Here is a 17,120-nt window from a genome sequence, read left to right as displayed (position 1 = left end):
TTTACGTTTGCTTTCGCTACTACAAAAACCTTGATTTAATAAAACTGTCGAATACGAGTATTTGATCAATTTTGTAGCACCATGGTCATTTTCTACAAACGAGGTCTAATTAGAATGGACAGGAGCTACAATGTATTGCCAATTGTGAATGGCAGCATTTAAAATTTTGCTTTTTTTACTTGAGAGAGTTTGGGCGCTGACCCATCAGTGTGGGACTCTCTGTGGTAGAAATCTTTTTCTTGGTCATTTTGTTGTCTTTTTTCTGTTTTGCCTTCGCGTCAGGAAAGTTTCTGACAAGGTTGAAACCTCTAAACATCCTTTTGTACTTCAGGCAAGTGTCTTGTTGACCTTACGATGCATGGATACGAGTAATTTGTTCGTGTAAATTAGATAAGGGAAATAGAAATACAGTTGAATCCCATTGTAATGAACTCCAAGAGACCAGAGAAATCATTTTGTTAAAACGAAAAATTTTGTTATAAAGGAACTCCAGGTTTTTGCATTGTTCCTATGTAAATTTATCTGGGGGATTAGGAAAGTGTTGGTTATATATATATATTTATATTTATATATATATATAAAACAAGATTTTTTTGCTATAACGGTAGGAATCCTATTCGTTAAAATAGGATTAGACTGTTTATATATAGACTGTGAATTAATTTCGTATTAAGGCCTACATTATGTGTGCAATATCGAAATAAGCAGAGTGAAAGATGATGAAAGGTGATGAACCTTGCTGCAAACTACTATATTGTGATAGGAATATGCAACAGCATATTTCTCCAGTTTGTGAACATGCATATAAAAATGTGAAATATAGTATCTGTATGGCAGCACTTTGCGTCGCTCTAGGAGGGGTGTAAAATTAGAGTTGAAAGGGCAAAAAAAGTGAGTGAAGATTTTTTTTTTTTCGAGCCTTCCCTGGTATCAGTATTAAGTTGATGGTAATAAAAATAAATCATTAGATGAATATGGCCAGTTATTGCAACAATAAGAGACTTTTAAGAAAGCTATATTAAAACACCAATTTTGAAATACAATGTATCAAGGTTTTTGTGAGATATATGACCAATACCAGTGTGAGAATTAATGTATTTCACTCCCTATTAAGCCCCCTAAAAAAACTATAGCTGGCCATTGTAGAATTTTTTTTTTAACTACTGAAAATGTATCTACATATTTTTCAGCGATCATATTTAAATTCCCTTGTTGTCTACTCTACAGAGTAAGAGAGAGATTTATTTTGACCATCACTTGTAAGATAATTGTTTAATCCTTTGACTAAAAAAAAGAAGATATACCCTATATACTTGTGTATAAGCCAACCCCCTCACTTCAGGACCACTTCAGGGTTCATGAGTTTCTTAACATCTTTAAAAAACTTGTTGATGCTTATATATATACACATCTAATGGCTGTAAAATCGATGGGAGTACAAAGGATATCAGTGCCAATGACATTTTTGATTTTTTTGCATTTGCTTCTATATCATAGGTTCTGTGGGTTTGAACATAACTACAAAATTAGTCTATTGATTAGTAACACCATCTCATTAAAAAGTCTCGCAACAGGCCTCCAATGATAAATTATTCAATCATTACACTTCATCATAGTTAGGAAAACTGGTGGTAGATGGCAGCACTACACACAAGAATTACACAGAAACAAACTTCACGTCAGGTTTCACTACACGTACACGCACATTCCAACATGTACCAATTCGTTAGAGATTCCGCAGAGGAATATGGACGAGGTGCATGTGTGGTTTAGTTGTAGTAACACCATCTAAAGCTATCTGATGGTGTTGCGGATATTCAAGATAGCCATCCAGAGGTCATGTAACTAATTTGGTGAAGTGATGGGAGGGTTGGTATTTTCTCCCCCAAAATTGACAAGTGTATAAGCCGGCATCACCTCCAAATTAAGGAACAAATTTTCAACAAAAAAACTGCCTATACACGAGTATATACAATATACACTGTTATGTGAACTACAATGTCCGAAAACTTGATTTTTATATTTCACTTTCTAGGTGACTCTATTTTCTGCTATTTGTGATCAAGAAATATACTCGTGAGCAAGATGTTGTATATATTCTTTGTTGGGTCGGGCACGATGATGACCTTTGACATGAATCTTGCTGTTGAAACGTAAGTGAACATATTTCAGTTTATTCACTTTTATATATTAATAATTTTGATGTGAAGAAGGGCCCAGATTACCTGAGCTAATGTGGATCAGCCCTACCTGTAACAAAACAGACTTTATTAGAGTTTAAGAGTAAATAAAACGAGTAACAATGCAAATAGAATGAGAATAAATAAAATGAATAAAGACATGAAAGACATGGACAGAACTGTGCAAATCTAAAAGCTTTTGAAAATGTGATGCCTATACAGTGATACCTCAACTAACGAATGCTTCTGCCTGTGAATTTTAGCAACAAACAGAGATTTTTTATGTCTTTCTGCTTCAGCTGATGAACATTTTAGTTGATATAGATGCAAGCACTAACATAAAACAGCTGTAAAGTAAGCTAAATTTTTGTGCCAATCAAAGGGAATCTAATGAGCAACTGTCACTCGAGCCAGATTAAATTATTTCCACCTCATAATCACTTTTCAGATGCTTCTTTTCCTTTCATAAAGATTTTGAGCCATTTCATGTAAAATGATTGGTAAAACTGAGAGAAAATGGATTTGAAAAAATAGAGAAATCCTTAGACTTGAATGATTTCAGTGGATATAGTACAATTTTTGATACCAAACTGAACATTCTTAATAACAAAGTCTGAACATTCTAGGAACTTATATTTTCCATCTGTATGTGTGTGAGAGAGAAATGACTACATCACATAGCACACAACCTCAGATAACTTTTCACTGTGGCTCACAAATTCGACTGCATAACATACATAGTATAAAATAAACAGATGTTCAGTTTTTCATCTTCCTTTAAATTCTCCTCCATTCAATTATGAAATTATTCATCACAGCCTTCTGTCTATTTCTATTTTGTTTATTGTGCTTCTTAGTGTTTTATGAAACCTATCTTAAAAAATTTTTGGGCATTTCCAATAACGAATCGAACAATTTTCACATAGAAACCTATGGAAAGTTGTATTTTAGCTGACAAATATGATTCTGGAACAAACTATTTCCAAAATCAGAGTGGGTATCACTATATTGCGAAAGACAAGGTTTGTTATTGAACTGAAAACATTCCACCATGTGTGAACAGAATAAAATGACTTAAGTAACTAACACCTTGCAAGCTGAGGTTAGACAAATTCTCATTTTTCCACAAAGTTATTCACAATTTTCAACAGTATTTTCTCAGGAAATAGTATCTACCGAACATTCAGACTATCTATATAAATAGCTTTGTTAAAAAATGTATATTATCATCACAAAAACATTTTGCAAAAGCATACATATGAGCATATGAGGAGGCAGTATCTCAACTGATAACGTTTTCTTCTCTTTGTGGGAACTCGTCAATACTCATTGAAAGTAAACATTTATTAAGGAAATGGAACAAAAGATGTTACAAAAATTGTATTTTTTTTTTTTTTTTTTTTTTTTTTTGAACAAGCCTCGGAGGGCCAAAAAGTAACTTTACAAATCATGTAAACCATGAATTAATCATGGGAAATCATGGTATAGCCTATATCTCAGAGTGTCTTTGACTGTTTCTTCCAGAAAATTCCATTGTTTTATTGTGTGGCAGTGATTACATAAGTTATGATTATTTTCTCAAGTTCTTTAAAATATTCTTTCCTTTTTCATGTTTTCAAAAGTGTCGCAACATTGCAAAATGCCATAGAGCAAACATGTGGCATAAATGTAAATAAACAAGTCTTGCTTATCAGTGGTGGCGCAACATTGGACCCATCAGTAAAAGTATGCAACTATGGTGCTGGAACTGACACAAATCCAATATTTTTGTTCACAAAGTTCACAGGGGAGGATGATTTTCAAACATTGGGGCAGTTTACTGACAGTGATTCTGGTGAGTAGTGTTATCGTTTTTTCTCATCTTTATTAAGAACATTGCAAAAAAGTGAAATTTTATCATAAAATTAAATTGATGCGAGACAACGACCAACAGGGACAAAGCAGTACCTGGAAAGCTCAAAAAAAAAAAGCCCCATTAGTACAAACTGTGATCGTTTGTCAGTCAGCTGTTAGAAGCCCCAGACCTGTAGCTAATAATGAATCTTTTAATACAGCCCCCAGTAATACGACTTAGACACCTTCTAGTGAGCGTAATCACTAGTGTTAGGAAAATGTAAGAAAAAAGGGAATTCATACAAATGATAGTACTTTGCCAGAGAAACTCTTTTTATTGACAATGACCTCAAAAACCTAATTCATTGCATTTAAAACTAACATTAAGGCACTAAACTTCTCTGTACCTGTCCAGATATCAAATAATAAGGCCTTGGAGAGGCCTGGTGAAGTCTGGCTCAATGAGAATTGGCACCTTGAGAAAGAAGCCAAAAAAGATTATAGAAACTTTGCACTACCAAATGGTAAGGGAGCCGTCAGGAAAGCTGGTGAAGAAATATTCAAAGAATTTCTTATGATTTTTGAACTTATTGACTATTGAGCTTGTTTATAACAGCTAAATTTTTACATTTTGTTTTTGTTTTTTTTGTAGACATGGACATGCGAGAGCGGGTAGAAGCTTTTGAAAATACTGCAGCAGACTATCAGACACTAGCGGCCAGGTCCCAGCTAGCTAGGGTAAGTACTCTTCTCCTCCCCCACCCCCACAAAAATTAAAAATACAAACCATTTATATGGTCATTTAAGGATGTGGTTGCAATGCAATCCAATTGTGTATGTAGTGTGAGATATTTTCAAAATTTAGGAATTACAGTGAAACCTTACTACAACAATATTTGATATAACGATAAATCCCTGTACAATTTTTTTAAGGCTTGTTTTGAAATTCCTTTAGTCTAATGTTAAACTACCGCCTCTCCATATAATGATAACCACCTCTACAGCGATACTTTTGGTCCTCAGAGTATTGTTATATTGAGGTTTCACTGAATATTTCAGGGGCTTAGAGCACAAGGGGTATAATATACATACATTTAATGTTCAACCTATACCCCTTGGGCTTTAGACCTTTCATATTTTGTAGGTCATTATTTTTATTAAAAAATATATTGATATTTTTTTTTTCTTTAACCCTTAATTGGTGTGGTGGAGTCACTTCGTACACCATGCATTTCTCATCTTGCTACCCGTTGGGAAAGAAATGCATCTGGTCTATCTCCTGTTATGAGTACTTTTCAAGCTGGTTGTTTACATGTGGTTTGACAAATTTATGAAAAGTCCTACTTTTTCTTCCCTTCATATCATTGATCAAAGTTTCTATGGGGAACAAAATGAGCCACACGACTTGCGTAAGGCTTTTTTTTTGACTGACGTCCAAAGTGTTCAGATTGGAATGTTGTCTTAGACAAGTGGTAGTTATTTCGATAACAATTTCAAATTAACCATGCCATATCCCTTTCAGACTCAAGCATTCATTTTTTTTTTTTTTTGCAATTTTCAAGATGGTTTTGCATTTTTGATACTCACTATTTGATCATTCGTGTTGCACCACTGTCATTTTCTGCACACGAAGGTTAATTTGACCGGGACCTACAATTTATTGCCAATTCCTAATGGCAGGCTTGTTTTTTATACTCATCGAGAGGTTGGTGCACTAACCCCTCCATGGGGGGGGGGGAACTCCCTTTAGTAGAAATTTTTTCTGTGTTCATGTCGCCATTTCTGTTGTACCCCTGTGTCAGGAAAGTTTTCTGACAAGGACAAACCGGGTATCAAATTCGCGACACCTCTAAACATCCTTTGGTACTTTAGGCGAGTATCTTATCGACCTGGGCTACCACGCTCTTTTGATACTCTAAAGAGTATCAAAAGAGTAATGTATGTATAAATGTAGAGTAGTAAAAATAATGTATTTTGATAAAAATACATTAACATAAACGTCAGCAAATCTTTTCTTCTTTTTTTTTTCTTTGTGAAAAAATAATTCATTTTATTCAAATTTTTTTCAGCCAAGATAATGCAAGGTTATACTCATCTTCACATACATAGGGCTCCCACTCATCCTACTTTTTGGTAAAATGTCCAACTTTCTTGGTTTTGTCCTACTTTTTTATCAAAACCTATCAATGAAATTTGTATAATTGATTTTAAATGAGAAGGGAATCATCTATATAATGCAAAATAAAATACAAATGTAGTGGATTCCAAGTAATGATTCTGCCAAAGCAGAAATTGTATCGTTTTTGAAGTTATTTGGGGGGGGGGGGGTGTATGTGGACCATTTGGTGATTTATTAATTTTTCATTTGCTTAGGTTGAGGGTTCAACAAATAGAATAGTGATTAAAAATTTCTGCCTGGCCTTGTCAGAAAACTTTCCTGACACAGGGGTATGACAAAAAACGGCGTCTTGAAAAATTGCTACTGCAGGGAGTCCCCCATCAAGGGGTTAGTGCACCAACCTCTCGATGAATATAAAAAAAAAACAAGCCTGCCGTTCGTAATTAGCAATAAATTGTAGGTCCCGGTCTAATTAGCCCTCGTGTGCAGAAAATTAACGTGGTGCGACAAAAATGATTAATGATTTCTGCCTGGTTGAAAAAAATAATTTCGTACATTTCTGTATATAAAAAAAGAACATTCCTAAAAACCAGTTGCTGCTTGTACGGACAGTAACTAACATTCATCATTAAAAGTTATGGTGCACATTTTGTGTGTATAGGTGAGACCAACAGTCTGCAGAGCAAAGCAATTGAATACATAGGCCTGTTTATTCTAGGTTTGGTGATTCTCATGCTACCCAATAACATTCAGTTGTCTTCTGTATTTTTAGGGCATGCAGAAGCGTCAACAATATGTATAATACTCAGCAAAGAGCTAGAAATGAAAGTGCTTTTCATTTGTCAAAAACGATTACATTGGCATTGAGTGATAAAATTCAAACAAATCCTTTTAAAAAAGGGATGGACAATGCAGTAAAACCATCTGGTCCACCTTGACTTATTTATGTCAGATCTGGCAGTCGAGTGGTTAGGGAACTAGCTTCTCACTGTGCAGGTCTGGGTTCGAATCCCGGTTCTGGCATGGATGTTTACTAACACTAACAAATTCCCTGGACGGATCATGCTGATCCCTTGGGAATACGTGAGGATCACGGTACGTTATTATAGATCTTGTAATTTACTCATTTTGCACTGTGCTTTTGGAAGTGGTCTTGAAAGAGTGTCATTCTTAAAAACTTACATGTCTTCATGATTTGCTATGTTCATCGTCGAAGAGAGTTGACAAACTGGACTGTGGAAGACTCCAAAAGAAGAGTGTAAAACATATATTGTGAGGAGAGACAGAAAAGAATTATCTGTGGTTGCTAATACCCTATTTTAGCCAAATTTTTTTTTTTTTTTTTTGGCCATCATTTCTGTCATTTCGCTTTGGCTCGAGTCAATCTTACAGGATCCTGAAATTGCGTGTATGTGCTATGAATTATTATTTTTTAATTTAAAAAATAATAATTTTTAGGGAGTTTTTAAATTATGCTATGATAATGTGGTCTTGGGGTGGTACCCTCCCCTGTCCTACTCTCTTTAATTTTTTGAGTGGGAGCCCTGCACAGTTTTTTCCAGAAATTTATTATTTATTGGTAATGAATCACACTTTCTCTTGGAAGCCATCTTAAACCCCCCCCCCCGGAAAGTTCAACTTCAAGGGCTGCCCTTTGATGAAAGCCTCCAAAGTTCAGCATATTCATCATATCTCTAACTCAAAACTTACACGATCCTTTAAATGTCAGGGTGTAACTCCCTGGGGTTAAAAGAAATTCTATAGTGAGAAAAAGCAACCACTGTGTTTGTGCATGCAGGGTCTGAAAGGGGGTATCAGATATCTGTGGTTGAGCATGAGGATAATGTTGTTAATTGATCGTACATGCAATCTGTGTGCTCAACATGTCATGGTATTGTTTACAAGAACTGTGTTTCCTACTTTGTATAAGACTAACTTTGTTGATGCTTGTGGAAATATAATTTTATTTTATTTGAGTTTGTAAATTTTATTTTTTGTGTATATTCTATACATATACTGTCAAACTCTGTTATAGCATAACCCGTTGTAGTGCCAAACCTGCTTAATGCCATAAATTTTCAGTGGACAAATCTTCATATAAAGATTGTAGTGTAATATATCCGTTATATACGGGGTGATTATAAAAAACTATCCCGACATATGGGCCCCTAACTATCATACCATTCACAGAAACTGAATGAAATTTTGGCATAAGGTATTTTGAGGTATGCGCTCAAGAATGATATGGAAAACAACAGTGTCACTCTAACAGTTACGGTTACAGTGAGAAAATTTGGAAAATATCAAATGGCAACACCAAGTTTTTTGTATTGGAATGCGATCTCCATACTAAAAAACACTAAATAGCGTTGGAATGGCACCTGTAGCATGAAAATCCCCGGAGCTAGGCAAAGAAAAAGTAAAAAGGACTTTGCCATGCACCAGAGCATTAATGTTTGTTTCATTCGTCACACCGTTTCTTCGGCTGAGATCCCAGCCTGATTAGTCCTCCACAAGGTCATGTGGAAAATTTGTGAAACAAACACAATAAAATGCTTTATTTTATGCTGCTTCTCTGTCCTTATTGGTTGTCCTCACTTTTAGCCTATCTACCGCCGGTGATTTTCATGCTGCAGTTGCCGTTCAAACGCTATTTAGGTTTTTTCACAATGGGGATCACATTCCAATACAAAAAACTTGGTGTTGCCATTTGATATTTTCGAAATTTTCTCACTGTAACTGTAACTGTTAGAGTGACACTGTTGTTTTCCATATCATTCTTGAGCGCATACATCAAAATACCTTATGCCAAAATTTCATTCAGTTTCTGTGAATGGTATGATAGTTAGGGGCCCATATGTCGGGATAGTTTTTTTATAATCACCCTGTATATATAGTGCCAATGTATTATAATGCCAACTATTGTTTCGAGTGTCATGTGTCTGTGTTTCAAAGTCTATATCCAAGAATTTGCACAACATTTTCTTTGCCCATTATTTTGGTTTGTTCCATGGGCCTATATATTGCCAAAATGCTTTGGGATGGATGGTGGCATTGCAACAAGGTTCGACTGTATGTTCATTTTTTTAATCATGAAAATTGTGTTCGAAAAATTGAATAAACAAATTAAAAAGCCATGTATCCCTCCATTTCTTTCGAAAGCGCGTCTTTTCAAAATGGTCTTTTACTAAAAAAAGGTCATTTTGGGAAAATAAGTGAGGAAAATTGAAAAATTATTTAGTGACTCAATTATAATTGATAAATTCATGTAAAAAACCCATTGCTTTTTATAAACCTCTGTTTGTAGATTTTTTAAATGTATCAATAGTTGCTGGGAGACGATATGACATCATGACACCAGTTACACCCAAAATTCTCATAATACCAGTTAAAGGTTAAAAGAAAACTGAATTATTTTGCTTTGTTGTATTTGTTAATAGGACTTTGCTGAGATGGCTCTCCGTGAGAGGGCATTGTGCAATCAACTCGTGGATTCTCAGCATTTGCAACAGCAAGGGTGGGCTGCTGTAACAGCTAACCTAGAAGATACAACGAAGTAAGAGAGAGTTTTCACTTATATAAATAATCAGAACTTATGCATGAATACACATTATTAATTCATTTTGGATATAATCCCTGTATGTAAATACACTTATCATTTCTTATAGTAAGAAATGAAAAGTGTGTTTAAATACTGTGCCTGTGGGCCTAATCTAAGCGCCACGTCAACATATCTGCAGCACCTTTTCTGGATTGAATTCCCCTTCCAATGAATATTTTCTTGCATTCTATAAAATAAAATTAGATAGAAAATGCTTGCTATACTCTTGGAATCATTTTTGAATAATTTAAAGTTGAAATAAGCAATGTTTTTTTGAAAGAAAAACGATGATGTTCATTGTCGGTTTCTTTAATATTGTGTTTTCATAATGAAAACTCTCACATCTATTGCATCAGTATAGAAAATATAAATCAGTACAAAACATAAGTACTGCACTGAATAGCCTGAGAAATACAGTATGTGTTTACAAAATATTAATTTTGTTTTGAAATTTGTCCCAAGTTTTCGATCTTATTCAAAATTTCTCCTATTTTCTATATTAGTTTTTTTTTTTTTTTTTGTTTACAGTTCTCTAAAGAGACACATAGAAGTATTAGAAAAAGAATCGCAACAATATTTTGAATCCCGTCCTTTATATCAAGAGTTGTTGAAAAAGTGAGTCATTTATTACATTTTTAAATCATGTTCCCAGATCTCTCGTGCTGGAGATATTGAAATGTCATTCCCTTAACTGTATATAAAAAAAACAATGTATTATGCTATATTGTGTTATTATGCATTTGAAAAATAATTTATCTTGTTAGTATGGTTAAAAAAATATTTTCCCGCCCTTTAATAACTCAGATTTGATGAGGCTGTGGATATGATGGCCAAAGTGCCTCTACTGTCATCACTTATTTCCCATAGTTCTGAGACTGAAGAAGAAATTTCACAGCCACAACATACATTACTTACAAAGTACTGCTCAGAAGTGAGTGTTTCCTTCCCCCTTTTTTTTTCAGTATTTTTTTCCTTTTGATTGAAACATGAAAATTCTCAGCAAAAAGGATATAGGCTATATTAATAATTAAGACTTTTTTTTATGACTGAAATTTGCTTTAAAGTATTGTTTCCAAGTGTCTTATTTTTTCAGCTGGCGGTCCATGGGTTTGATAAAAATAGACTCGCGGGTAAAGTTCAGGGTTTTATTACAAAAACATGATTCATTTTTGATCTCTTAATTGAAGGACTCTTTGAAATAGCTCCAACAGATTTTTTACTCCCCCCCCCCCCCCTGTACAAATAGCTAGCTTTGAGATTTTTCCTTTGTGTGGTTTAGCAATTATTTAACAATAATTGAGTTGTGATACACAGTTTTTCCCGCTTAAACTAAGGTGGCACAGAAAATTTTTAATTTCTTGTTGGTGGAGTGATTCTCATAATTTTTCATAAAATTCCAGGGTGTCTACCATCATGGGAAAGTCACGAAGTCATGGAAGTCTTGAAAAAGTTACAGATTTTTTTTGATTCTCCAGAGATCTTTTCCCCCCCCCCTAAAATCTAGGCTTTGGGTAAGCTGTAACATTCAATATTTTTCTTTTCTCTCTCCTTCCCTCCCTCTGATATTGGTTTTCCGTAGAAAGGACATGAGACATGACCTCTCCCCCTACATCATGGAGCAAGGCTGTTGGATCTTTGGCGGGTCTGTAAGCCAGAGTTTTCACGAGGGGGGGCGGGGGCTCAGTAGGGAATTTATAGCATGGGAAAAAAACAAACAATGATGGTGATTGTCCAGGGCTGCAGCCCTGTCAGCCCCATCCTTGTGAGGGCCAGGTGTAAAGGCACATGTCAATCTTTACCGACTGGCTATAGCAAACAACGAAATCGTACAGTATATGCATGTGACAGAACAAGAGAGTTTAAGAGAAGAGACAAACATCGGACTCATTCGCCAGGCAATTGTGTTGCAATGCAACATTTAGGCCAAATTTAAAGGAATATCAGTGTTTCTAAAAGTGTGAGTCGCGGCTCCTAGGAGCATTGTGGAGAGCTGAATATATTGATTTGTGCACCTATTTATGCTTTGAAGTGGTTCTTTTATATGGGAAAATATCTGCCCTTGATTTTTTGAGGAGCCGCCGATGAACCATGAATTACGTAAAGGAGGCAGCTGACAAAGAAGAGCAAACTGGAATATGGTGACAAGCATGCAATCTTATACAGACAACAAAGCATGACGATAGACCAAATAACAAGCTCTTAATATCAGACTTCCAAAAATTTGAATAGCAACATGTGAAATCCATACTTCAGAAAGGCCCTGGGTTGGTCTAGTCAGGGCCGTCATGATTTTTTCCCTTTTACTGGAGTAGGGGGGGGGGGGGGATGGACATTACAAATGCCCCTTGTCGAGTGCAGTGTATCTCAACCGCTGGGCCCTAACATCGGTCAAACCGGGCCGTGAGTGGTTTGTTATTTCATTTGTCCCATTAATCATGTGTATGGCCAGGCCTTCCAATCAAGAAAAAAAAATCAATTTTTGCCGCTGGATTCCAAAGGTTCAGAACCACATCCTGAAGTAGGGCCCTAAGCTGAGATCTTCTGCCATGAAAAATCTGGTCAGATTTGTTTTTAAATTTTTTTTATTTTACCTATGCCGATATGTTTTGTCTGCATGTTTCTGTCTGGCGATGCGATAGGCGTCAATTCCGATGGCAAACTGTCGATTTCGACAGTTGGTGCTAATCGTTAAACCAATCAAACAAATTGCTCGATCACTTACATCTCATTCAGTTCAACGTTGTTTGGCTCTTTTGCTCTGTTTTCAGCCCATTATTGCTATGCGTCTCAGCGCAACTCGGTTGTTGTGGACATGGCTTAATATCGATCAATTTATGTGTCCAGTAGTTTTGCCTTCTCAGTACACGTTTTCAACTTACGCGGGCATGCCTGTGGAGCTTGTTTTGGAAAGTTTTGTTGTAGATGCCAAAGGAATTCCGATACGACAAAAACATGGGGGGGGGGGTCCTAGGGTTGCCAGACATCCGTATATACGACCCGCAAAGGCATACTGATTGCATTGGATATGGGTGTTCATGTCTTTGTCTTGAATTTTGTTGTGCTGCATATCTTTACACACATTTGTTCTGAGATGAAAAGTCTAGGCCTATTTATTCCAAATTTTAGTAATCCATTTGGCTAAGGTCCCAAATCAATAAAATTATAAAGGTTCTATTCTATATATAAGTCTTTTATTGGCTTATGCATTTTGTCATGGCTTATGCATGACAAAAGACTAAATTATATATTTAGAAGAAAAATGAAGATGTATATATTACGGCTGGAGCCTAAAATAGGCCAGTTTGTGAGTTGACCAGCCAATGTTCAATCTTTCCCTGATTTTGGGCTTTGGCCAGCCAGTTCCCAAAATGTGTTGGAGTGATCAGCCAAAGTCGGAAGAAAAAGGGTATAATATTAAATTTATTTTTTCTTTATTTATTTATCATCACTTGTTGCAACAAGGTGAATTTCTATAACATTTCAATTTTTTACAACAAACCACAAGCCATGTATGTGCACCATCTTATATCAGCATATCAAGTTTTGTCCAGGGATCTTTAGCCACTTTGCACAATGGTTGGTTAAAGTAGAAAAAAAACACTAGTCATTTCTAATAATCAGACTTTGATCACACTTCTCTGCCAATACGCGAAATGGTTGGCCTATTTGCAAACTGGCCAGACTACAGCCTTTGGCAGTAATTTATATGTATGTAGAACCACACCAGAATTAATTAAATCACTCCATGACTGAAATACATGTATCAATATGCTTGTTAATTGTTCAAATGTTTACCATTTCATAGCCGAGGCCTGATCTGGAAAAAAAGACAGAACAGTGCAAGAAGTGGATTGATCAGGTGAGATCACAGACTTTTATAGAAATGAGCGTTCTAAAATTTAATGCATATGCGTGAAAAAACACATGTTGTGAATTAGATATGCTATTTTCGATTAAGGTGAATTTATCATAAATGAAAAATGAAAGATTCATTTAATTAACCATGCACACAGAATAGCTGAAACATATTCGTGTTCCAGCGAATTTCAGTCATTGCATGTGAAATATGTATTAATGTTTATTGTTCTTAGATGATCAGTAAATCTTATAGTAGTTATTACAGTGGACACCTTATACATAGGGTCAGCAACTAAACTTGATTGGTGAGCTATTTTATAACTTTTTGCTTTCCAAATATTGACTCCATCGTGTGAAGTGAGCCTGTGCAGTTTCTCAATACATCACCTATCAGTACATTATCAAATCTATCTAAATAAAGGCTATGCTCATTATAATGAATAGCCTATATGCTTTCCTTTCCATATAACATGTTCAATAGGGAGAATAAAGAAATTCAAAATGAAACAATAGGGAGTTGTTATATAGAACATCGACTGTACTGCTTTATGTTTTTCCTGTTATGATATTATAATTAGCTTTTTTTAAATTTATATTAACCAATTTAATCTGAAATTGAATTGACAAATTAAGTAAACTGGCAAATCTCCAAAAGAAAAAAACGAATGCTTCATAAATGTTTATTGTAAGGATTTTTCAAAGAATAATTTTCAGGAAAAAATGCTTTTGTTTGATTTATAATTGAATATAAACCAAATAAGAGGGGAAAAAGTTATCTAAGTAGATTATCTGTTCAATGTGTCCTTTTATAACCAAATAAATGAGACTTCAAATACCGAAAAGTTTTTACTTGGTTCATGAGTTGAACATACATCTCCATTATATATATTTAGTGAATCTCACTCAGATCTGTTTGGTGATAAAAGATGTATAATGTCAGAAATTGTACTGATTGTTTTAAATAATTAATTTCTTTCATAGTTTGATGACGAAACACTAGCCACGCTAAAAGCTGAAGCAAAAAAAGTCATTTCCACTGCCGAAGACCCTACAATGAAGGAAGTAAAAGGAATTGAGGAGCGACTATTCAGATTGAATCAGCTCATGGAAGCAGCCTCTAAATGTGCAGAAGAACAATGCAAATATGCTGAGGTGATGTACTATGTTTTTCTTAATTTTAAAATTTATATCTTATAACCTTAAATTCAGATATTCAAGCTTTCACAAAAGTCTTGCATTGATTAATTGGTTGGGAATTGAGGACACGCTTTTTATGAAAGTTAAAAAAAGAGATTAATTCACATATGGAATGAAGTGGTGAATTGTTATTGTACAGAGTTTATTTCAGTATTTGGCATGGGTGAAATAATGTTTCTGTAGAGTCAAACTAATATATTTGTATATTTTTCAGGCATTGAGTGTACACCACAATCGGGTCTCTAGTTCCAATGACATGTCGGTGTTGAGTGATTTGTGTAGAGCTCATCAACTGCAATTGAAAGACATGTTGAAGAATCATATAAGCCTTAGAGACACAAGGGATAGGTGTATGAAAGCAAAAGTTGAACTCTGTGAAAATTTGCAAACCAGAATCAAGTAAGCTCATCATCATCATAACAAAGTCAAAATTTATTTTGACACTCGTCAGAAAATGGAAATTATATTGGGTGGTCATTATATTGAATGTTTGAAAAAATATAAAATTACCTTCTTAAGGGAATTCCTATTTGGATTAAATGACAAAAATATATCATTAGTTTTGCTACAATGTCTGCAGTTGCAATAAAATTGCATTAGGTAAGAAAATAAAATTGGAATAATCAATTGCATATTTAATCAGTTGCATGCACCCACTCTTGTACCAAATTCTGCAATATCAAAGATCAAGGTCAAGCACAATTTTGGCAAATGATAACACTGATTTTGTCTATTTCTTCGCAAGAAAGAGTATGGGCAGAGCTGAATTTGGACGTTGTATTGCATCGAATGGTTTTTGTGGGTCTTTATAATGGATGAAAAATAACAAAAGATTAATAAGAAAATATTTGGGACTTATCGTATTGGTTGTCATAACGGGATTGCAATAACTTAGAATGAAGAATTTTCAGTTCTAAGATGTGTAAATTTGAATTTGTCTCCAAAGCGTGAGAGAAATGGGTTAACAGTGCTTGGTCAATATTATTATTTTCTTAGTCATTTTAAATATTTTTTGATATTTGCTATCTGCTTTATGAATAATTTGGTTAAAATGCAGTAAAACCTCTGTTGGTAAAAGGTTTAAATTGGTTAGCTAATAAGTAAAATAAAATATTGATACAGTTAATGCTTGTTGATGTATGATCCCCATCATTCCATCGAAAACTGACGTACTATTGGGTGATCGTTGTATCACACGGTATATGTATTAGATGTTTCTTACCAAAATTTATTGCACATAATTTCCATTATAAAAACATCAAAATTTCTCAGTGCGAAGTGAGTCTGCATACCACACCTGCTCCCATCTGCAGCTTTTTTCTGAGAGTTTGAGATGAAAGTGAATATTTTTTAAAGTGATTACGATCCTATTGTCCGTCAGGCCTATGGCATGTGAAAATTTTGACAGAGCATGTAGTTTTTTTAACAACATGCCAGATGCTAAAATATAGACTATTGATTTGGGCAAATATTATTTTAAGTGTGACATGTAAATTTTTGTTATATTTATTCAGCCCTATTTATTGTGTTTGAAATTGGTTGATTGACCTTCAAAGATAATTTTCTATTAACGTGCATGTAATAAAAATGTAGCTATTATAAATCTAAAATCACTAAATGCTTGAATGCTGCTTTCATAGTTATAAACTCTACTGTATGTACGAGTTACGTCTGAAAAATCAACTTATATTTTGAATCTTATTTATTACAGATGGGTAACATACAGTCAAAATCAGATCTTCTTCCTAAACAATAAACTAGCAATTTACAGAGAGAATTTGCATCGTTTGAAGGATCATCTTAGTGTTATTCAACAGATACACTTAGCTCCAACGATATATGTCAAAACTTTGGCAGAGATCAGGCGAAGGAAGAATTTTTCAACTAACTTTTTGAAGGTTTGGCTAATATTGCTATACAGATTAACTCATTTTCACATTCAGTCAAAATGCATAGTCCTGTTGCACTTATAAAGTTTCATGTATAGAGAAGTGAATGTTAACAAAGCTTTGATGTTAACACAATAGGCATGTAAATCATTACTTATAAAGTGACAAGTTGTTCTCATGTGTTTAAAGAGTTTAAAAAAAAGGCTCTATCAAGTGAACTGCTCTTATATTTGATCACCACACTATTTTATAAAATGTAAAAAAAAAATTTTCATTGAAAATAATATTAATACTCTGAAATAATTGTATTTATTTATGTCTGTTTTGATGGGCAAAGCATTATTGCATTGTAATGTCTTTCATACAATGCAGGAAAAACAGTTATTCGTGGTGTAATAATCTTGACTTGCTTGATGTTGAGATGCAAAACATTTTTATATAAA

General features: G+C 34.4%; 1 protein-coding gene across 2 annotated transcripts in view; it reads left to right on the top strand.

The window, feature by feature from the left end:
- The window catches only part of Atg17 (autophagy-related 17), a 43,001-nt gene that overhangs the window by 4,112 nt on the left and 21,769 nt on the right, over positions 1-17,120 (top strand). For both annotated transcript variants that reach the window (XM_089234987.1, XM_089234988.1), the window contains 10 exons: positions 2,036-2,153; positions 3,803-4,014; positions 4,666-4,751; positions 9,573-9,688; positions 10,262-10,348; positions 10,538-10,664; positions 13,539-13,592; positions 14,573-14,743; positions 15,003-15,187; positions 16,500-16,686. In XM_089234987.1, the coding sequence (XP_089091113.1) occupies positions 2,086-2,153; positions 3,803-4,014; positions 4,666-4,751; positions 9,573-9,688; positions 10,262-10,348; positions 10,538-10,664; positions 13,539-13,592; positions 14,573-14,743; positions 15,003-15,187; positions 16,500-16,686 (1,293 nt within the window). In that variant the 5' untranslated portion in view covers positions 2,036-2,085. The remainder of the gene's footprint in view (positions 1-2,035; positions 2,154-3,802; positions 4,015-4,665; positions 4,752-9,572; positions 9,689-10,261; positions 10,349-10,537; positions 10,665-13,538; positions 13,593-14,572; positions 14,744-15,002; positions 15,188-16,499; positions 16,687-17,120) is intronic.

This window comes from Pholcus phalangioides, unplaced genomic scaffold (assembly GCF_987345545.1).
Source record: "Pholcus phalangioides strain wild (caught in Gottingen) unplaced genomic scaffold, Ppha-v1.0 ptg000008l_1, whole genome shotgun sequence".
NCBI lineage: Eukaryota > Metazoa > Arthropoda > Arachnida > Araneae > Pholcidae > Pholcus > Pholcus phalangioides.
This window is presented reverse-complemented; position numbering and strand designations above follow the sequence as displayed.